Source organism: Geotrypetes seraphini, chromosome 6 (genome assembly GCF_902459505.1).
Source record: "Geotrypetes seraphini chromosome 6, aGeoSer1.1, whole genome shotgun sequence".
NCBI classification, from domain to species: Eukaryota; Metazoa; Chordata; class Amphibia; order Gymnophiona; family Dermophiidae; genus Geotrypetes; species Geotrypetes seraphini.
In genome coordinates this window covers 33520936-33544657 of record NC_047089.1, presented here as the reverse complement: position 1 = coordinate 33544657, position 23722 = coordinate 33520936, and the positions used below count along the sequence as shown (strand labels likewise).

At 45.6% G+C, this 23722-nt stretch overlaps 1 protein-coding gene across 10 annotated transcripts in view; it reads right to left on the bottom strand.

Annotated features, from left to right (window-relative positions):
* The window catches only part of YAP1 (Yes1 associated transcriptional regulator), a 245165-nt gene extending 222268 nt beyond the window's left edge, over positions 1–22897 (bottom strand). For 4 of the 10 annotated variants that reach the window (XM_033949233.1, XM_033949234.1, XM_033949238.1 and 1 more), the window contains exons 1-2: positions 20812–21406; positions 11203–11453 (exon numbers count right to left, since the gene is read on the bottom strand). In XM_033949233.1, the coding sequence (XP_033805124.1) occupies positions 11203–11453; positions 20812–21024 (464 nt within the window). In that variant the 5' untranslated portion in view covers positions 21025–21406. Of the gene's footprint in view, positions 1–11202; positions 11454–20811; positions 21413–22840 lie in introns of those variants that run through there. The other 6 variants (XM_033949231.1, XM_033949236.1, XM_033949230.1 and 3 more) reach the window with 4 other exon arrangements.
* Positions 22898–23722: the final 825 nt, after the last annotated feature.

The following is a 23722-nucleotide window of genomic DNA, read 5'->3' as shown; positions in this document are numbered from 1 at the left end:
CTCCAAGCTAACAGAGAGGGAGGAGGGATGGTTGGCCATTAGGAAAATAAATTTTGTAACACAGATTGGCCGAAGTGTCCATCCCGTCTGGAGAAGGCATCCAGACAGTAGTGAGTAGTGAACGTGTGAACTGAGGACCAAGTGGCAGCCTTGCAGATTTCCTCGATGAGCGTGGAATGGAGGAAAGCCACAGAAGCAGCCATAGCTCTGACCCTGTGGGCCGTGACAGCACCTTCCAGTGAGAGACCGGCCCGAGCATAACAGAACGCAATACAGGCAGCAAGCCAGTTGGAAAGCGTCCGTTTAGAGACAGAATGACCTAGACGGTTAGGATCGAAGGTCAGAAAGAGCTGAGGGGACGAGCGGTGAGCCCTGGTACGGACAAGGTAGTATGCAAGGGCACACTTACAATCCAGCGTGTGCAACGCCTGTTCCCCAGGATGAGAATGGGGTTTAGGGGAAAAGACAGGCAACACAATGGACTGGTTGAGGTGAAAAGCCGAGACCACCTTGGGAAGGAATTTAGGATGGGTACGCAGAACCACCTTGTCATGGTGAAAAACAGTGAACGGTGGATCGGCGACCAGTGCATGCATCTCACTAACCCTCCTGGCAGAGGTGATGGCAATGAGGAAAAGCACCTTCCATGTTAGAAGTTTGAGCGAAGTTGTGGCAAGAGGCTCAAAAGGGGGTTTCATGAGGGCTGATAAAACCACATTCAGGTCCCAGACGACAGGAGGAGGCTTCAGAGGTGGTTTGACATTGAAGAGGCCTCTCATGAACCGGGAAACCAGTGGATGAGCCGTGAGAGGTTTTCCGAGGATAGGCTCATGAAACGCAGTGATGGCACTGAGGTGGACTCTGATTGAGGTAGACTTGAGGCCAGCGTCGGACAGAGAGAGCAAATAGTCCAGTACAGTTTCCACCGCTAATGAGGTGGGATCGTGATGATGCAGTAGACACCAAAAGGAGAACCTGGTCCACTTCTGATGGTAACATTGGAGGGTGGCCGGTTTCCTGGAGGCATCCAAAATGCGACAGACAGGCTGAGACAGATTCTCTGGAGAGGTCAGCCCGAGAGAAACCAAGCTGTCAGGTGGAGCGAAGACAGATTGGGATGCAGTAGAGACTGACGTTGCTGCGTAAGTAGAGTAGGAAACACAGGAAGAGGAATGGGCTCCCTGGAGCTGAGCTGAAGCAGGAGGGAGAACCAGTGTTGGCGAGGCCACCGAGGAGCGATGAGAATCATGGTGGCCCTGTCCCTGCGGAGTTTGGATAACGTCCGCAACATCAGAGGTAGTGGAGGAAAGGCATAGAGGAACCGATCCGTCCAGTCGAGCAGGAATGCATCTGGGGTCAGACGATGAGGAGAGAAGAGTCTGGAACAGAACTGGGGCAGCTGATGGTTGTGAGGCGCTGTAAAGAGGTCCACCTGCGGAGTGCCCCAGCGAGCAAAGATGGAGTAGAGTGTTGAAGGGTCCAGAGTCCACTCGTGAGGTTGAAGGATGCGGCTGAGATTGTCGGCCAGGGAGTTCTGTTTGCCCTGGATATAGACAGCCTTGAGGAAGAGATTGCGGGCCGTGGCCCAGGTCCAGATGCTGAGAGCCTCCTGACAAAGGAGGCGAGATCCGGTGCCACCTTGCTTGTTTATGTAGTACATGGTGACTTGATTGTCTGTGCACAGGAGAAGAACCTGAGGGCAGAGAAGGTGCTGGAAGGCCTTGAGAGCATAGAACATGGCTCTGAGTTCCAGGAAATTGATGTGATGTTGACGCTCCTGAGGGGTCCAGAGTCCCTGGGTGCGTAGATCTCCCAGGTGAGCTCCCCACGCATAGGGGGAGGCATCCATGGTTATGATCATGGAGTGAGGGGGTAGATGAAAGAGTAGACCCCTGGAAAGATTTGAGGAGTTCAACCACCATTGAAGAGATTGCTGAAGAGACGATGTCACAGAGATGGGATGAGAAAGAAGATCCGTGGTCTGTGACCATTGGTTGGCAAGAGTCCATTGAGGTGTCCTGAGGTGGAGTCGCGCCAGAGGAAGCACATGGACCGTCGAGGCCATGTGGCCCAGGAGGACCATCATCTGTCGGGCAGGAATGGAGTGATGAAGGAGCACCTGACGACAGAAGTGGAGCAGGGTCCGTTGACGGTCGGAGGGGAGAAACGCCCTCATTAGTGTGGTGTCGAGAACTGCTCCAATGAACTGAAGTCGCTGTGTGGGAAGCAGATGCGACTCGGGGTAGTTATCTCGAACCCCAGGAGATGGAGGAAAGAGATGGTGTGATGAGTGGCTTGTAGCACAAGTGGAGATGTAGGTGCTTTCACCAACCAATCGTCCAAGTAGGGGAACACCTGGAGGTTGTGAGACCTGAGGAAGGCCACCACCACAAGAAGGCACTTGGTGAACACCCTGGGCGATGAAGCGAGGCCAAAAGGTAGCACTTTGTACTGATAGTGATGGTGCTGTATCTGAAACCGTAGGTAGCGACGTGAAGTCAGATTGATTGGGATGTGAGTGTAGGCCTCTTTGAGGTCCAGGGAACATAGCCAGTCGTGTTGAGAGAGAAGAGGGTAAAGCGTGGCAAGGGAGAGCATTCTGAACTTCTCCTTGACCAGACACTTGTTGAGGTCCCTGAGATCGAGGATGGGACGAAGGTCTCCTGTCTTCTTGGGAACCAGAAAGTAGCGGGAGTAGAATCCCTGACCCCTTTGGTCCGGAGGCACCTCTTCGATGGCATTGAGAAGAAGGAGGGATTGGACCTCCCTCAGGAGGAGGGGGGTTTGGGAGGAGTGAGAAGCAGACTCTACGGGAGGATTGTCTGGTGGAAGAGTCTGGAAGTTGAGAGAGTAGCCGTGGCGAATGATGTTGAGGACCCATTGGTCTGATGTGATGACCTCCCAACGGCTGAGAAAGATTTGGAGGCGACCTCCGATAGGCTGAGGAAGAGGCAATGATGATGGGAGACTGACTATGCCCTGGAGGAAAAAGTCAAAAGGGCTGAGATGGTTTTGACGGAGGGAGAGGCTTGGCAGGTTGGTGAGACTGTGAGCGAGCCTGAGATTGATGCTGTTGACGAGGTCGGCGAGGCTGCTGTTGAGGCGGGTTGAGAGGTCTGGCCGAGAACTTGCGCTGGTAGGAAGACTGCTGTCTGTAGGTGCGAGCAGGTGGAGTCTTCTTTTTAGGTTTAATCAGAGTGTCCCACCTGGTCTCATGTGCTGAGAGTTTCTGGGTTGTTGAGTCCAGGGACTCTCCGAAGAGTTCATCACCCAGACAAGGTGCGTTAGCCAGGCGGTCCTGGTGGTTAATGTCCAGGTCAGAGACTCTCAGCCATGCCAAACGTCGCATGGCCACCGCCATGGCAGATGCACGAGAGGTCAGCTCAAATGAGTCGTAGATGGAGCGAACCATGAATTTCCTGAGTTGGAGGAGGCTGGAAATATGTTGCTGGAAAAGAGGGACCTTACGTTCAGGAAGGTATTTCTGTAAGGAGGAGAGCTGTTGCACCAGATGCTTCATGTAGAAGGAGAAGTGGAAGGTGTAGTTGTTGGCTCTATTGGCTAACATGCCATATTGGAAAAGGCGCTTACCAAATTTATCCATGGTTTTTCCCTCTCTGCCAGGAGGGGTGGAGGCATATACACTGGAACCCTGAGATTTTTTCAAAGTAGATTCCACCAGGAGGGACTCGTGGGGCAATAGAGGTTTATCAAACCCTGGGATTGGAATAACCCGGTACAAGCTATCCAATTTACGAGGGACTCCAGGAACCGTGAGGGGAGCTTCCCAGTTTTTATAGAAAGTTTCCCGTAAGATGTCGTGGACGGGCAACTTCAGAAATTCTTTGGGAGGTTGCTCAAAGTCTAGGGCATCGAGGAAAGCCTGAGACCTTTTAGAGTCGGACTCTAAGGGAATGGAAAGAGCTGCTGACATCTCCCTAAGGAATTTGGAGAAAGAGGATTGCTCTGGTTTGGAGACGGTGTCGGTCATGGAGGGTTCTTCGTCGGTTGATGAAGCGTCCTCCTCGGTACCGTGAGGGGAGTCTTCCCACAAATCTGGGTCCCTAACGTCGGGGTGCGTACGTTTGGACATCGGTGTGGAGGGCTCAGCATGGCGGGTCTTTGAAAGAGATTTGCCTGAGCGCACCGAGGCGGTACCAGGTGAGGAAGACCGATGTCGTTCCTGGGACCGGACAGGATCGGCAGCATCACGGGTATGTACTGTAGGTGTTTCTGCCAAGAGCACCAGCATGGAAGTATTAATCGGTACCGAGGGGGTCGACACCGATGGGACAGTGTGAGGCTCGGACCGGTCCCGTACCGGAAGGTGCGGTGCCAGCAACGCCGGCAACAGTTGTTGGAGCTGTTGTTGCAGCTGCTCCTGTAACTGTGTTTGGAGTATGGTCGCGATGCGGTCGTCCAGGGGAGGCACCGGTACCGCTTTTTTCTTCTTCGGTACCATAGGTGCCGCTCTACGCTCCGGCGATGAGGAGGCCGATGATGAGGTTCTCACCGAGATCGGAGCGGAGCGTTTGCGGGGCCGGTGTCGCAACCGTGGCAGGAGGGCGCTCAAGGGAAGTGGGAGGCTTCTTAGCCGGCTTACCTGGGCCCAACGACCCCGAGGAAGGGTCCGGTGGTGTTGATGTCGTCGGTGCCGACTTTTGTGGTGCTGTCGACGTCGCAGCCGGTTCCATGGCAGATCCGGTACCAAACAAAATATTTTGCTGGATCTTCCGATTTTTCAAAGTACGCTTTTTAAGCATAGCACAGCGGGTGCAGGTGTCAGCCCGATGCTCTGGACCCAAGCATTGGAGGCACCAATTGTGTGGGTCGGTGAGGGAGATCGGGCGTGCACACCGCTGGCACTTCTTAAAACCCGGTTGAGGGGGCATGAATGGAAACACGGCCTCTGCAAAATCGAACCCGGAGGCCTGTATGGTGGCAACAGGCCCCGCCGGGGCCGGCCTGAACAAATAAGGAAAACTCGACGAGTTTTGGTTTGTTTTTTTTTTTAAACAAAAATAAAGGGAATCCGATAAGAAAAAAGGAAAAAAAGTGAAAAAATACGCGAGCGGGAAGGCAAAAATTAGTTTTTCAACGGCCATTGAAAACACATGCGTCTTCTTCGCTCCGCGGAAACGAAGAAACTGGGGACCACGCTTTCCTCCGTCGGGCGGGAAGGCACTCGCGCATGCGCGGTGCGGCCAACTAGAACTTTCTAGTTAAAAAGGTCCGTAACGGGGCTCCGTCGGTGATGTCACCCATGCGTTAAGAATATGCTGCCTGCTTGTCCTGGGATAAAATGGACTTACCGAAAAGGTCTCTGCACTGATGAGATAAACTCGTACGCAGAATAAATGTGAACACGCGACAGTGGGGCTATGATATTTGATCCTTTGAAAGAGGTGCCAAAAAAGTGTCGGCAGTGGATTGGATGCACACTGATAGGGCTGTTAAAAAAGGCTGCTTTAATAAATAAATGAAAATACTGGTGAAAAACTAAATAAAAAACCAAAACCATGATAAAATGCCAAACCTGACTGCAAGTGGTAGTGAAAGTAGCACAAGGCACCCGTAGTACTGTTAGTGCCAGAGCTGCTTAGAATAAAGAACCGTGCTGTACATGAGGAGAAAAAAGAAAGAATGAGGTGATAAGATGTAAAGTGCTGGCCCCTCACTGCACAACTTGATAAAACTAAGGAGCGATGTTCTAGAGCAGGGGTGCCCACAGTTTTTGGGCTTGCGAGCTACTTTTAAAATGACCAAGTCAAAATGATCTACCAACAATAAAATTAAAAAAACAAACCACAAAGCACACTGTACGCATAGAAAATGTTAATTATCATTCCTATTCCGGGGTTTTTTCAAAGAGGTCAAAGCAGATGACTATGCACTGTCACCTCAGTAACAACCATACAAAAATAGACAAATATACCCTCCTCTTTTTACAAAACCACAATAACAGTTTTTAGCGCAGAGAGCTGCGCTGAATGCCCAGCGCTCTCTCGATGCTCACAGGCTCCCTGCGCTAAAAACCTGCAGATATAAAATTCAGACACATTTTGATCACTAAATTTAAAATAAAATCATTTTTCTTACCTTGTCTGGTGATTTCATGAGTCTCTGGTTGCACTTTGTTCTTCTGACTGTGCATCCAATCTTTCTTCCCTTCTTTCAGCCTGTATGTTTCCTCTCCTCCAGACCTCATTCCCTCCCCAACTTTTTCTCTCTCTCTCCCTACCCTTTCTTTCTCCTTGCCTCCCTTTCTTTCTTTCTATTTCTCTTCTTTCCTTCTGTCTCCCTGCCTGCCCTCTTTATTTCTTTCTCCATGCTTTCCCCCAAGCCACTGTCACTGCCAACGGGAAACAGGCCCCCAAGCCACCACCGTCGGATAACAGGCCCCAAAGCCACCGCCCCAAGCTCTCCCTGCTTCGGGGAGAGGAAGGCTGATCGGCCCAAGATTGCGATCGACCTATTGGGGAAATACTGCCGGGTCCTGCCTTCGCGGAAACAGAAAGTAGGCAGGACCCAGCAGCAAGAAAAGCAAATTGTAAGCTTCATTGACCTGTCTCCCGCCTTAGCCCGCAGCGAACGCATGCTCCAGGGCTCTAACATGTGCGTGCCGGCTTCCCTTCTCTTCCCACCCCCAGACATAACTTCCGGTTTTGGAGGGAAGAGAAGGGAAGCCAGCACGCACACATTAGAGCCCTGGAGCATAAGTTCACTATGGGCTAAGGCGTGAAATCTCCAAGCCGCTTTTTTTTTTTTTGTGTTGAGCAGCACCGGCGGCAGCAGAATTTACAGCGGATGATAGCTGGGCAGTGTAGCCCAGCCGCTGTCCCGGACCGGAACTCAACGGCATCTCTAGTGGCAACAGCAAGTAAGCACAACAGCGTGTGACCCGGCCTGGAGTCACCCTGCAGGAACGGACTGACACACTAGTGGAATTTACAATAATCCAAAAATAAACACAAAGAAGGTATAAATGGAAAATGTTTCACTTTTACTTGGTAAACAAAAATATGTCAGAATATCACCAATAATGCACAAAGCAAAAACTCAAAAGAAGGCAAATAAACAAAGCAGAAAAAGTTCCAACTTTTTTCTCTTCTTTAAACTTAGCCAGTAATGTTTGAGCTAAGGCTCTCCTTAGAGCCAGCACAGCCTGTATTCCAAAACAGGTGCACAAATCAAATCCCAACCATATGTGTTACTTTCAAACAGTTCACAGTTTCTCAAAATAAAGCTTCTAGCAGCAATTTGCAGTTCTGCTAGGATTAGGAGAGTGTCTTAGGTTTGCTAAAAAAGCTTTTTCAAAGGCTTTCAAAATTCCCTCCCTGAGTGACAGCAAACCTCTCCCCAGAGACACTTCCAGCTTCACAAAGGAAAAAATAAAATAGCAAAGCTCAAACAAAACAGTCCCAAAACCAAACAGTTACAAAACAAAACTCACTGTTTGTGGTTTACTGCTTGTGGCTGGTGGATAAACCAACCTCCATGGCTTCAACAGAAGGCTCCAATTGTTCAGGCAAGAATTCTTGTATCTCCATCGGAAGCTCTATGTCAGCCAAAGATTCATTCAGGGCTTCTCCAGCTTCCTGTACCATAGGTGTGGCTTGGTCGCTCCTGTTTGGCCCAGGGAGATCCTCAGCCTGTTTGTTCCCCTCTGGCTTTTCTATCCTAGGGACACGCCCTGACCTAGCTGAGTTAGCAGGGAACAAGGTAGCTCTTGGGTTCCTCCGGTGGTGACCCAGATACTCACTACCTAGTATCTTCTCAGCCAGCTCAGGTTCCCCCTGGTGGTTGCTGGGGAAATTATCATCATCAGGGTCAGGACGGATCTTGTAAACTCCCTTCCTGGATTTACCCTTTCCTTTACCTTCTGATTTAGCTGGGACGCTGACAGGCGCTGAGCCTGTCTGGTCACAGCAGTCATCTAAATTACCTGAGCGGACCACCTGGCTAAAAGGCCCTAGGGAGAACACTGCATATGGCCAAGTACTCGCAGCATTTGTCATGCCGAAATGTAGTGAGAAGAAGATACTTTCTGGCAAAGCGTTGAGTCTCTGTTGTGGTAGGAATGCACGAGTTTGAAATATGTTCAAGAGTGCTACAATGAATTCTAGAGTCTGTGTAGGTTAAAGAGGTGATTTCTAGTAGTTGATTGCAAACCCTAGAAGTTCCAGTAGGTGTATTGTTGCATCCCTGGTTTCCTGAGCCTGCAGAGGTATGGAGGTTTTAATCAACCAGTTATCCAAGTATGAAAGCTGTACATGCTGAGCAACACTGTTACCACTACTAGGCATTTCGTGAAAACTCTGGGTGCTGATGCCAGGCCAAATAGAAGCATCTTGTACTGGAAATGGCGTGTTCCTATTTGAAAGTGGAGGTTCTTCCTGTGGGCAAGTAGAATGGGAATACGGGTGTACGCTTCTCTGAGATCTAGAGAGCAAAGCCAGTCATCCTTTTCTAACAGTGGCAATAGGGATCCCAGCGAGATAATGCAAAATTTCTCCTTCACCAAGAATCTGTTCAGAGCTCGGAGGTCTCCGAGTATTTTTACATACCAAAAAAAGACCAGAGTAGAACCCTCGGCCCCTCTCCTGCAGAGGAACTTGTTCTACTTCATTGAACTGGAGGAGTGCTGAGAGCTTTTGAAGTAGATTTCATTGCTGGGAGTTGAAAAGAGCAACTATAAAAGCAACAACAGTAATGAAATTCAAGAATGAGCACAAATGAACCCAGTTGTGATGGTAAAGATGAATTCATCAAATGGGTTCGACAAGATGTACCAGAACATACAATGAATAGTTTATATTTTAAGTCAATTAATTCAGCTATCATTTATGTTCCCAATTTAAGCTAATATAAACCACTCATCTCTACGGTGTGTTCAACATAGGAAAATATGAATAAGTAAAGGCTTTTGGATATAGATTTAGCTTGCACTTTTCTGAATAGTAAAAGGCAAGTTACATCAAAGTACACCGGCCAATTTTTTTTTCTTGCATGCCACCACTGTCTAAACTGAATATTCACACTATGAAACAGTATTATCCCCAGGATATATAAAATGACAAAGAAGCAGCATCAGGATAATCGCAAGCAACCTCATACCTGAGCTCAGCAAGACACTAAAGCATACAGCTGGACATGCTGAATACCGCCTCACTTCCATATATTTGTATACAGTTGGAAAATTACATACAACTGTGTACTAGAGCAGTAAATGAAATTATTTGCTAAGACATAAGAAGGGAATCCTTTAAAGACACTCAAAATGCAAAGTATTGGGTCATTTCATTTACAATAATGAGTAAACAGGCTCAATTAATTGCCACTGCACAGGTATACTTAAAGAGTTTTGTTTTGTTTTTTACTAGCTCAAACAACTCACTTGTTCTTAACAGGTAAAGCAAGAATGGCTTGAACCTATTCAGTGGAAGGCTTAAAATATTCTGAGACAGAATTCTTATTGTATGTCCAGCACAGAACATTTATTTATTCAGGAGACAGAATGAAAGAACAATCAAAATTCAGATCCTTCTAGCACCTCAGATATGACTATTTTCTTCCCTGCTTATTGATAGTTCACCTTTCTATGTTGTCCCATCACTTACCAGTAGTTTTAAATAGCATACAAAGTATTAAACCTAATTATCTCCTGCTTTTCCCTCCACCAACCCCAAAAGTCTAAACTCAACTGGTATAGCTGTGTAGCAGTTATGGTCCCTCTAAGAACAGAGTGAAGAGGGAGTGGAAAATATGAAAAAGGATCTGCAAAAGTTAGAGGAATGGTCTAATGCCTGGCAACTAAAATTCAATGCAAAGAAATGCAGAGTAATGCATTTGAGGATTAATAATAGGTAGGAACCATATATGCTGGGAGGAGAGAAGCTGATATGCACGGACGGGGAGAGGGACCTTAGGGTGATGTGTCCGAAGATCTAAAGGCGAAAAAACAGTGTGACAAGGCAGTGGCTGCTGCCAGAAGGATGCTGGGTTGTATAAAGAGAGGCGTAGTCAGTAGAAGGAAGAAGATGTTGATGCCCCTGTACAGGTCATTGGTAAGGCCCCACTTGGAGTATTGTGTTCAGTTTTGGAGACCATATCTGGCAAAGGATGTAAGAAGACTTGAGGCGGTCCAGAGGAGGGCGACGAAAATGAGAGGAGGCTTGCACCAGAAGACGTATGAGGAGAGACTGAAATATGTATACCCTAGAGGAAAGGAGAGACAGGGGAGATATGATTCAGACGTTCAAAAACTTGAAGGGTATTAACGTAAAACAAAATCTTTTCCAGAGAAAGGAAAATAGTAAAACCAGAGGACATAATTTGAGGTTGAGGGGTGGTAGATTCAGGGGTAATGTTAGGAAATTCTACTTTACGGAGAGGGTAGTGGATGCCTGGAATGCACTCCCGAGAGAGGTGGTGGAGAGTAAAACTGTGACTGAGTTCAAAGAAGTGTGGGATGAAAACAGAGGATTTAGAATCAGAAAATAATATTAAATATTGAACAAAGGCCAGTACTGGGCAGACTTGCACGGTCTGTGTCTGTATATGGTCGTTTGGTGGAGGATGGGCTGGGGAGGGCTTCAATGGCTGGGAGGGTGTAGATGGGCTGGAGTAAGTCTTAACAGAGATTTCGGCAGTTGGAACCCAAGCACAGTACCGGGTAAAGCTTTGGATTCTTGCCCAGAAATAGTTAAGAAGAAAAAATTAAAAAATTTAAATTGAATCAGGTTGGGCAGACTGGATGGACCATTCGGATCTTTATCTGCCGTCATCTACTATGTTATTATGAACCAGCATATGAGTGCCTTGGACATCTTGATAAATGCTTAAAAAATGAACTTTTAAAATAAAATAAAATAAAATAAAAAACCAACCCTCAGTTCACTACCCGTCTCAGTTTTTTTTCAATCCTGCAATGTCCCTCTCATATTTATGGGATTTTTAGACCATGCTGCTCCTTGTGATCCTGGGTAAGTCACTTAATCCCCCATTGCCCCAGGTACATTAGAAAGCGTGTGAGCCTACCAGGACAGAGGAAATGCTTAAGTATCTCACTGTAAACCACTTAGACTATAAATGGTATATAAATAAAGAAATAAAATAATATTGTTTGTCACTGCAGCAAATAAAATTAATCCAGTACAGCATTAAAACATCTCTGAAAAACTACTTTTTGATGTTACTTACTTCAGAAAGTATCTCTGTCCAGACTGTGTCTTTGCCATCTCCCAGCCAGGTGGAAGAGGTATCTCATCTGGCATTTCAAGAGATGACTGGCACAGGTGCTGAGTTGATGGTGAAGATCCTGGACCAGAGACCACCCCTGGGGGAGCAAGCGAACCTGGAGAAAGTGCTCCCAACTGCAGCGATGCTGGAGAAGAATGAGCTCGGACATGCTGAGGAGTCAACACTCCGGCTGACCCTCCATCAGTGCTAGCCTGTTAGGAATCAAATTTGTAACTTCATTAAAATATAGAAATTATTTCTGCACTATCAAACTCTAAAGCATCATGCCAGCATCTGAAAAGACATGTTCTGTTCTGTAGTGCACCACTGTTAGTAATTAATGGTCCTAGAAAGCCAGACTATTTGGTTAAAATGGTGTCAATTCTAAATGGCTTTTATTCTTTATCTAATCCCAGAAAATATGGATTTGTAATCTAGTTTTCTTAAAACTTACTTTCATCAGAAGCAACAACCAATGAGGCCACAAGAACGTATATGTACATGTCTGGATTCTTGTTAGTAGCACTATTATAAAGAACCTAAACTGTCTGGAAAAGAAGGGGACACCAAACATATTTCCAAATAACCCAAAAACGTCCTAGTGCAGCAGAAACCTCTGCCTGAAAAATTTGAGACCTGAATGTAACTCGCCTTGAGCAACAACTGAAAAAGGCATCAGCTAAATCTAAAACCACGAGTGTGAAAATTTGGCTTCAGAGCCTCTAAATTAACATATGCCTTCCTAAACACGTGTCCTAGGCAAATGCATAGTTTGTCTGTCTTAATCCCACTCTCGCTCATACAGTAAATATCTTTCTTGCTTTATAGATATCATTAGCCCCATTTTGCATCACTCACTTGATTTCTACACCCTATGGGGACAATTATATAACCCAGACACCAACATTTACGCATCTATATTCCTAAGCACTATTCTTAACTTAGTGGGTATTTGCAAAGGGAGCAGACAGAGCGGTGTGATATAGGCTGGGCTCCCATTTACATACAGTATATCTCAGATGCATTAACATCTGGTTAAACTAGTATTCTATAAAGCAGTTGTTCTCAACCAGTGTGTCAGGACTAGTGCTGCCCAATTCAGGGAAAAGTTTTTCAGTTCAGACTACTGGATCAATTTTTCAATTTCCGCCCAATCGGGCGGTTTTTTTTCAAATATCCTGGTGGGTTTATTTTGTACAACAAAGAAAAATGGGGAGACCCAATGATCCACAGTGAAAACAATCCACCAATGAAAACAAAAACTGTGCTCACAGGTTTAAAGACAATAGACTGTTTTCAGTCCAATTCTTTATATGTGAGTTTGCAAAACAATGGACCCCTGAGGAAGGCGTGTTCACCGAAACACGGACCGTGTACGGTCCGGTTGGATTTTTATCACTGTATTTTTTATCATTGTACTTTTTTAAATTGAATTTTCATGGTTTTATATGTCAGTGTTTAATAAATTATCTCCAGAACATCTGTATCCACAGTTTTTGTTTTCATTGGTGGGTTTATTTTGTAGCCTTTACACCCAACCCGCCCCACATCTGTATCCACAGTTTTTGTTTTCATTGGTGGGTTTATTTTGTAGCCTTTACACCCAACCCGCCCCACCTTCCTTTTGCCCTCTCCAACCCCACGATGGCGCTATGGTATATTCTCACGCACAGGACATATTACCCCTGTGCTAAAACAGTTGCACTGGCTTCCAGTGTCACAAAGGGTTTGTTATAAAATGTCAGTGATATATCAGTTTGTATGGATTTGTTACTTTGAATTTTCAATTTTTGTGGGAGGTGTATCAGCCAAAGAGGAATTTAAGGTCTGAGGGTACTGAGATTAACCTTTTAAATGGAGAAAACTGTCCGGTATGTTAAATCCAGAGTGGCAATGTCCGTAACAGAGGTCAAATATTGAAATTCCCTCCCTGGTATCCTGAGAACCTGGTCCGACTGCTTACAATTTAGAAAGATGTGTGTGGCGGCTTTTTTTTTTTTTTTTTTTTAACTACCTGGTAGATTTATTTTAAGAATTCTAAGCTGTGATTATTGCACTTTAGTTGATGTGATGGCTAATGTGCAAATTCTTTGAGCTTTCAAAATTATTTTTAGGGTCTGAGATTGCTATGTAATTGCAATGTAATTTGAATGCATTTTGTAAATGTATTGTATATGAATTATTGTGAATGTTTTTCAATTAACCGCTTAGTTATAAGCGGTCTAGAAATATTAGAAATAAAATAAATAATAAATAAACAAACAAAAAATACTTTTCCTCTCTGTTAGGTCCTAGATCAGTGGTCTCAAACTCCAACCCTTTGCAGGGCCACATTTTGGATTTGTAGGTACTTGGAGGGCCTCAGGAAAAATAGTTACTGTCTTATTAAAGAAATAACAATTTTGCATGAGGTAAAACTCTTTATAGTTTATAAATCTTTCCTTTTGGCTAAGTCTTAATAATAATATTGTAATTTATAGTTAAAGAGATATATGAACAAAAAACTTTTATTTTACTTTTGTGATTATGATACACATACCAAGGGCCTCAAAATAGTACCTGGCGGGCCGCATGTGGCCCCCGGGCCACGTGTTTGAGACCACTGTCCTAGATCACACTCCCTGTCTAACACCAGCTCTGCAGGATACACATTTCAAATCTGACATATTGTAATCACAACATTTGTTTCTTTCCCACTGTCTACCCTCTCTCTCTCCCTGCCTTGTGCCCTGGGTCAAATCTATTCCCCTCCATGCAGCATCTCTCCTTTCCTCCCCTACATTATCAAGTGCAACATTTCTTTCTCTTTCCCCATACACCCTCTCTCCCTGCCCTCCACACTATGTCCAACATTTCTCCCTCTCTTCTCCTTGCATGTCTCCCCCCACCCCTTTCTACCTCTTTGTTTCATCTCTCCCTTCTTCTTCTCCTCCACACAAATTCTTCCTCTCTCCCCCCATGTGCAGCATCTTTCCTCCCCTCCCAGCCTCCTGTGCAGCATCATTCCGCCAAACCGCGATCTGGCAGATGAGGAGGTCCCAAGCTGGAGGTTCCAAGTATGGACACCTAGAGGAACGGGACCTATTCACAGGCAATGACTTAGGTCTGCGATCCTGCACACTGGCCATAAGATCATCCAACCCCCGGCCAAACAAAAAGTTGGCCCTTAAAAGGCAACTGGCTCAAGGTCACCTTAAGAGGATGAATCACCGGATCACTGACAGATCCACAGCATTCAGCAAGCCGAGATGGAATAGGCAGATAGCTTAGAGAAAACCTTCAACGTTTCATACAGGGCATCAGTCATATAGTCCACCCCCAAGACCAGGAAATCCATGTCCCGGAGCACAACAGTGTAAGGATCATGGCGAAGCTTGGAAATGGCATGCCCTGACCATGAAGGAAGAGGCCAGTGCGACCTTTATGCCGGCAGCCGCTGAGCCAAACAAGCGCTTAAGGATAAAATCCACATGCCGGCCATGGACCTCCTTCAGGAACACACACACACACACACCCCCATCACTGGGGAGATGTGCGCTTGTGTCATGGGTTAAAGCCTAGACATGGAGTGAGCACATTTCAAGGGACCCTCAGGGGCTTCCCAAATTTCTGTAAGAATCCAAACTATGTCAGGATGATCGGGAAGAGAGGCAGATTGCAGCCTCTGGTCACTCACGAGGGATCATTCTGCAGCGAAAGGCTAATCATGCAGCTTCAATCACTGGAGAGATTCAGAAATCTAATCTACCAGCAAGCTTGAAAAGTCTGCGCACAGTAGGATCCTCCCCAGATTCTGATCCTTCAGAGCTGCCACATCTCCAGCAGCTGTGGTGCCCACCTGCATAAGCAGAGGCATTGTAAGGGTATCGGGAGCAACCACGTCAGGAGATTGTCTACAGGACATGCCTCTCGCAAAGAGAGGCATGTTCTGTAAGCAGTCATTCGGCGCCGGCACCTCTCCTCTTTCCCAGTGTACTGCAGCACACCTGAAATCTCAGGCGGCACACAGTTTGCGATACATTGGGATAGAGCAACTTTTTCTCTACCAGATGTCCAATTTTCAGGAGGGTGGTTTTTTTTTGTACAGAGAAGAAATTTGCAGTTGAATTCTGGTTAGTCAAAGCAGTGTAAATTGAACTATTTGAAAATAATAATGGTATTTGTCCTTGGAGAATTCTTCCTATATTCAGGCTGAACTATGGAAGAACAATGCATCATACATAATTTGCTGCTTATTATTTGTTTTAAGGCTTAATTGTGATGACACTGCATAATTATTACAGTGCTGAATCAAATCTGTAGAATAATTTATGAATAAAAGCAGTTGTTTTGTTTGCTGTTTTTGTTACTATGTGGTTCATGTTACACCATTGTTACTGATATGAATAAATTTGCTTGTGAATACCAGGCATGTTCGTAATGTAATTTTGCTTTTCACACGTTTTATTTCCAGAGCCTGAAAAAGTGAGTCTATTTTCTGAACATTTGGATAAGCAGCAATGGATCCAGAAACTATTGATACAATCGATGCTTGTACCATTGGCAAAATCAACAAATCACAATGCCATTTAACAGCCTACAGAGCAGAGAGGGCCTTAAAACTCATAAAAGACCTTCACACAAGTCATCTGAAATTGACGCAATGAACATCTCAAAGTTTAGATGAAAGTCCAACTATCTGTCTCCATCATTAGGCAGAGTTTTTAACGCAATTTGATTTTTTTACAAAGGTCATGCTGCAATCCATTCTTGAAACCTAATCGTCAAGTTAGAAAGAGTCTGAAGCTTATCGGTGACAGTGTTGCAGAGCAATTAAAGACTGACAAAAAAAAAAAATCAGTTTACACCTGGTCAAAAGTTGTGCATAACTTGTCGAAAAGAGATAAACAGCAGAATGACTGCTCAAGCTTCATTACCTGATCCATCATCTGATGAAGAACCAATTACAAAAATTGAAAAAGTTATTACTAGCTTGGTGGCACTTAGGGAGTCTCCTTTAAAGCTGAAGAAAGTAAGTAAACGCGACTCCAGAGGTTATGTGAAATGTAAAATTGCTCAAGCACAAACCCAGGTCATCATATTGCCTCTGTGGGTGGGTTTGAACCTGATGAAGTTTCGCAAAGACCTTGCAGCTGTAACTGCAGTCAGTCTGTAACTGCAGTTCAGATTATGCATAACTTATTTTGCTTAAAAGAAAAACTAAACATGACTTCAAGTCGTGCAACAAAATTACAAATCCTTACACTGGCTCCAAAGAGCTGGTCTATTGAAAAAATATCTTCTGAATTCGGCATTTCAACAACAATGGTTAGACAAGCAAGACAGCTTAAAATAGAAAGTGGCATACTAGCAATACCAAGTAAAAAGAAAGGCAAATCACTTTCAGATGAAGTGACAAAAAAGGTGACCAACTTTTATAAAGATGAGTATAGTAGGCTGTGTCCTGGAAAAAAGGACTATATTTTTCAATCAGAGTTGATGAGGGAAAAGTTCAAAAGCAAAAGAGGTTGCTGCTAAGCAATCTGAAAGAGATGTTGGTTGAATATCGCAATAAAAGTGGTCTAGAGTTGAGTTTCTCAAATTTCTGTGAATTAAGACCAAAACGGCTTGTCACTGTTAGTTCATCTGGAAAGCACTCAGTTTGTGCATGCTCTGCACATCATAATGTTAAGCTGATGCTTGCAAGCAGCATAGTAAAGGATGACTATAAGGATTTAATGGGAAAAAAAGTTTGCAATTTGGAGTCAAAAAATTGTATGCTCCACAGGTGTGATGAGTGTCCGGTTCATAGTCAGTGTCATGCAAGACACCAGCGCGCTGACAATTCAGCACAAGACAGAAGCGCGCCGCCAAAAAACTTATTTTTTAAGAGCTCCGACAGGGGGTGGGGGGACCCCCCACACACACACTTTATTGCATAGTGTTTGCGCTGCCGTCCCCCCACATTATAGAGAAAATGGAAGTTTCCGATTTTTTTCAGGAAAAGTTCTGTTTTGTCTATAATGTGGGAGATTACACCCCCCAACCCCCCCCCAAAGGCAGCACGAACACTATGCATTAAAGTGGGGGGTTCCCCACACACACTCCCCGTCGGAGCTCTTAAAAAATAAGTTTTTCGGCGGCGCACTTCTGTCTCACACAGAATTGTCAGCTCTGGATTGTCTGCACGCTGGTGTCTCGCGCGCGATTATCCCGCCACCGAGTGTCCTGGTAAAGGTGCACTTGAAGCCTACCTTTTCAATGAATACAATGAAGAAATGATTGAATTCAAACAGTGGATCCAAACAGTTCGTGCAACTCTAGATGTGAAACAAATTGCAGTCGAAGATTTTATAGCTGTGCTTGCTGAAAAGATTACAGATCTTTCAATACACCATTACATTTCGAAACATCAAGCACATTACTTGAAAACAGTCAAAGAAAATTTAAATCCTGATGAACTTGTTATTGTATTGGATTGTGCTGAAAAATATTCCTTTGTTGTTCAAGATGCTGTTCAGGGTTTCCATTGGGAAAAAAAATAGCCAAGCCACTTTGCACCCTTTTGTTGGCCATTTCCACCTTAACAGTGAAATTCAATACATCAGTGTTTGTATCATTAGTGACAGCTTAAGGCATGATACAATGGCAGTGCATGTTTTTGTTGGGGTTTTTTTTTTTGTTTTTTTTTGAAAAGTTGATTCTTTACATAATAAGCTTACTTTCTGCCAATGTTAAGTACACAAGATATCTCAGTGATGGCTCTGCTGCACAATACAAAAACTTTAACAACTTTGTTAATATCTGCTATCAATGCCCCCCAAATTAGAACTGAACAGGTCTGCATTTGTCTACAGTATTTTATCCATTTTTAAATACTGAAAACACCCCCTTCAAATTCAAAAATAAAAATCCTGGTTGCCTATAATCAAATATTCTTCCATACATCTTCATAATAAGTCTTTGGCACTGGCATCTTACATTTCAAGTGCTCCCTATCATTCTATACCTATGGCAAAGTGTCTGCATGCTGCTACTCCAGAACATACTCTTTCAAGCTAACCAAATTTTTGTTACTCCTATACAACGTATGGAGCTGAAAAATGCATACTGACTTCCAATTCTACAGGGGGAAATTACCAGAATTCAGGACCCAAGCTGATATGCTTTGTTAACCAGAAGACAAGCTCCATATTCAAAGGCCAATGCAGAGAGCTCCATGGTAGAACAAGCTCCGCATGTAGCTTCTGCAAAATTTAAAAAGAAGAAAATGCTTTGCCCTATGCAGTAAGCAATTAGCATTCAAATTAGTGCTGCATTAAAACTGCACTCATAATCCATAGTACAGTTTAAAATGTCCCCTTACCTATCAGTGCATGAACAGTGATTGCCTCGCGTACTACCAGGAATGGAGACAAGTTTTTGAGAAAAAAAAGCCACTGGCCAAAACCTTGTCTAGCAGCCCCTCCCCCATCTTGATCCACTTGATCAGACCCCCACCCCTCACCCCTCCAACCTGTCACTTGCTGCATTACTCCCTCCCCCTAAAAAAAACAAATGCCTGGTCATCTAGTGGCCTTTCTCCCCCAAACTTAAGAAAATTGAATCCCTGTTATCTAGGTTACTGTCTCCCAAACTTTAAGTGCCCCCAAGACACACCTTAAAAGAAGCAGAAGCAACATACCCTTTGCTCCTTCCAGACCTCCTTCAGTGCACCCTCAGAGGCCAAAGCAGAAATTGTGCTGTTACCACAGGTTGTAAAGACATGTCAGTAACCAAGCAATGCAGACAGGAGTTGAGCATGGCTATTAACTCATGGAAAACACGGTGCATATTGCATTAAAACATATGCTTAATTATTCCACAGCATTGCACAGAAGGAAACTGGCTTGTGACACATGCATAAGGTGAGAAATTTGCTAGCATAGGTTTGCTTGAGAGGATTTCATGCCCTTCTTCCAATGTAAATACCTATTTTTAACTCAGCCAGAACTGCATCTTTAGAACACATGTAGGAGGATAACAGTGAAAATGTGTACGTGCTCAAATAAAAATGAAAGTGCCAGTACACATGTGCAGCTGTTCTATGCATAACTATTAGCTTTGCAAAAATCCGTGCTAGAAATTTTTGCAAGGCTAATTATATATGCGTGTCCAACCGCTGCCACATATAGATAGGCACATGTCTGAAAAAGATGAAAGATACCAGTGCACAAGCAACTGCTTACTGCTGAAATCTTTGTGAACATACATCCAACATGTATGCCCAACCCATATGACCCCCCTGATTACTGCTCAAATTCTGTGCACAAAATTCGCATGTCATTAGCTTTCTGCATGGCACGTTTTTAGCTCATGGTAGAAAACGTGTGTTATATCATTAGCCTTTCTGCATCAATCCCAACTGTGCCAGAAATTATTGCTCATACAATCTAAAAAAAAATAAGTACAAGTAATTTTGAGCTATTATTACAATAATTTTTCTACCACAAGATATACTATTGACTCTCATTTTTGTTAATCCTGCTACTTCACTTAAGAATCAAAAAAGTCATCATTTCCTTGAAACAACACAGGTAGGATTAAAAATAGCACAAATTCGTGGGTATGAAGCCCTGGCACACACCATGTAAAAAGCAAAAATGGCTAGAAGTCTGAGAACATACTAGATACGGGTCAGAAACTGCTATTGCAAGACAAAAGAAAACAATAAAGAGGTACAAGATATACTTTTCAACTTTGATTACATTAAGTTTTCTTCCAACACTTGGAAAGAAGAGCTGAGCTCCTCTCCCCAGCTGGATAAAGTCCATCCTCCCCCGCAGTAGTCCCCATCCCCCTCCTTCTAGAGTTGCAGTTTGCAACTCTTGGGAGACGTCAGTTGGGGGAAAGTAAAGAGGGCGGAGGAAAGGTCTGTAACATGCACTGATTTTTTTTTTTTTTTAGACGACTAAGGTGAAGAGAGTCAGATTTCTTTAAAGCCAAAAGTACAGAGGACTGAGCTAGCCCACTTACTCCCCCCACCTCACACGGCTAACAGAAAACTTTTTTTTTTGCACTCACACATAAACATGTAAATCTGCAACATTTCACAATGATTTGGGAGGGGAAGAAATAGAAATCACCCCTCCCTGAACACAAGAACATGTTCCAATACGGGGGGGGGGGGGGCACGCACGTCTCTTACAGTCAGCTCCACCTGCCTATTTTGAGGTGCTTAAGAAAGAACATTGGGGGGGGGGGGAGACCTGGCCTTCCTTGTTTTTCTCCCAGTGAATCCCAAAATGCGTGATGAGACTGCGGGCAAGTGTACGGGTCACAGGAAGACATTTAGCAGAACGAGTGTCATTTCATGGGTGGAAAGTAAGGGACAGGGAATGAATTTATGTAGTGGGTCGGAGGCAGTGACTAAGGGTACTGCGGTCGGGGGGGGGGGACAGGGATTTGAAGACTCTTGATTAAGTTTCCCAAGTGCACAGTCCGCGTCGGGGGCACTGATGGATGACTAAGGCTATGAAACCACTAGGGCGTACACAGGAGCCTTCTCTCTGCGGACACTTCGCGCCCCCCCCCCCCCCCGGCTGCCGTTACCTGGCGGGAGTGAGACTTGGGCTCGGGCTGCTTGAAGAAGGAGTCGGGCAGCTTCCTCATCCTCATGGGAAGGGTCTGGGGCACGTTGGCGTTCTTGGGGTTCATGACGGCGTTGAAGAGCGCTTCCAGGTCGGTCTCCGAGTCGCCGCGGACGTGCACGATCTGGTGGCCCGCGGACGGCTGCGGGGCCGGCGGCTGCTGGCTGGGATCCATGGCGGCGACGGGGGGGGGGGGGGGCAGGGTGCGGAGGAAGGCTCGCTCCGGCCCGCCGCTGGTGGCTCACCCCCTCGGAACCCCGCGGACAACAGCAGCGCCCGTACGGTGGTTTAAAAAAAAAAAAAGAGCCCCCCCCCCCTTCCCTGAAAGGCAGAACCGGGCTCTGCCGAGTCTCAGGCTAGCATCGCAGCGCTTGAGAGAGAAACTTGGGCGGACGCTGGCACCTCTTCACCCCCCAAGGAGACTCTGGCCCGACCGTTCTGCCCGGCGCCGAAAGTTTTCCCCCTCGGGAACTTTTCTCTTGCAGCCCGACCGGCTCCGTTTTCCCAGGAGGAAAAAAAAAAAAAAGAGGAGCGCGTCAAGGGGGCGAGCGGGAGCCGTCTTGACCCGTCACACTGCGGGAAGCGGCCGGAAAGCCGAAACAAACACTTCCACAAAACTTTTCCCTATTAAAAAAAAAAAAAAAAAAGTTCCTGCGCGCGTTCCCGGCGCCAGCTCCGAACTTTCCTGGCGTGACGTGCGCACGTCGTCACGGGGAGGAGCTCTCTGCCCTGCCTTGCCGGCGCCGGGGGAGGAACCTACCGAAGGGCGCGCAGCCACCTGGACTAGTTGGGGGGGGGGGGGTGAATTGTGAACCGCGAGCCAAAAGAGCCCAACGAGAAAGCTCGTGCTCAGCAAATTGAGAGCCTCCTGTACAAAGCCGCGGTAGCGGTTTTCCCGCGGCAAAATGCACCCGAAGCCTATAGGTTAGTGAATTGGGTTGAGGTAGGGACACCATCACAAGCGTTAATTAATCTAACTCTAAGTCAGTGGTTCTTAATCTTGTTGGAGGTACTGAATCCCACCAGTTTCATATGCGTGTTCACCGAATCCTTCTTTATTGGAAAAATAAAATATGATTTTTACAAATTCAAAACATAGGTATACAGTGAGGGAAAAAATAATATCAATTTTGAAAACAAAAAAGTTCTCCTATATTTCGAATAATAATGCAATTAGGACGCTGACTCCCCATCACGTTCCGACCACTTTCGTATTTTGCTCGACATAGTTAGTAAGGGATTAAAATATTAAGATAGGTATCACACGACGTACCATCACAACAGTTACAATTCGACTACTGTGCGCATCAAATCCCCTGCAGCACAGATAGGCCAAGCGATGTTGCGTGATCACCTGCAGCCAATTATGGACAAGCGGGGCGTATCGGTTTCTTGATCTATCAATCTGTAACTAACGCCTTATATACATCAATCAATTCCTGATCAAAATTTGTGATTTAACTGATAGATGATTGAACGTGACCGAAGCGCTATATGAGTCAGAGGTGTGTTTTGACCTCCGCCGAACCCGCGAGACTGACTCACCGAACCCCTGGGGTTCGGTCGAACCCAGGTTAAGAACCACTGCTCTAAGTGTAACGCCGTTTTCCATTCATTTTTTTCATATATATTCACGGTATAATCTTATTAACTACATAATGGTTAACCACAAAATTGAAGTATACAAAAGTACACTGCATGCTTCTCAACATTCATTCCTACCAGAACACCTGGCCGTGGTCACATGCAGAACCCAGATAACCCCTATGCAAATACAGGACCACAAACTAACACTGAGTTTTATTAAGAGGCATAAGAGCATTTTACCGTGGGCTGGTGTGGTAAATAGGAATGCAATGAGCATAGGAGCATTTACTGAACCAGCCCACAGTAAAATGCTCTGACGCTGCTGAGTAAAAGGAGCCCTAAAAGAACTGGGATAGTAAGGGGGCAGAACCCCCCCCCCCCCCCATGCCTTGCTCATGTCCTACCTTCCCCCCAATCTTTTTAAATCTTCCCCAGCATGAGCAACCTTTCTGGCCTGCTGCTCATGCTGGCTTGTCTCCCCTCTGAAATAACTTCCTGGTCATGGGGCCAGGAAGTGATGTCAGAGGGAAACCCAACGCTGGCAGAAGCAGGCTGGAGAAGCTACTTGCGCTGGCAAAGATTTAAAAGAGGTATGGGAGGAAGGGAGGGCATGACCATGGCATGTGGGATGGGAAGGAGTGGGAGGAGCGGGGGAGAGCGCAGGGGCGCCACTGCCCTTAGCGCCACCTACCCTCACTACGCCACTGCCTAAAACAAACAAAACCCTAATGTGCCAGACTCTACATGCAGTACAACACCAGAGAAATAGAAAAAACATAATTTCTTCCTCACCAGTGCAAAATAAAGACAGCAGATATAAATTCTCAAAACTGACACAGAGAAGGGGCATAATGTTAGAAGAAGAGTTTGATGCTGAGGGTGGGGGCCGAGGCAAAGGCTGGAGTTAGGAGAGGACAGAATGGCTTGCAATTTCTGGTACTGGGGGATGAGTTAGGAGAAGGTGCCTGACACAGTACACAGGATCCAGGACCTGGGGCTAGGAGAATAAGGCTTATGTTGAGAGTTAGTGATAGGATGAGGGGTAGAAGGAAATGGATACAGAGGATCAAAATTAAGAACTAGAGCAGGGGTAGGGAACTCTGGTCCTCGAGAGCCGTATTCCAGTCGGGTTTTCAGGATTTCCCCCAATGAATATGCATTGAAAGCAGTGCATGCAAATAGATCTCATGCATATTCATTGGGGAAATCCTGAAAACCCAACTGGAATACGGCTCTCGAGGACCGGAGTTCCCTACCCCTGAACTAGAGCAGTGGTTCTCAATCCT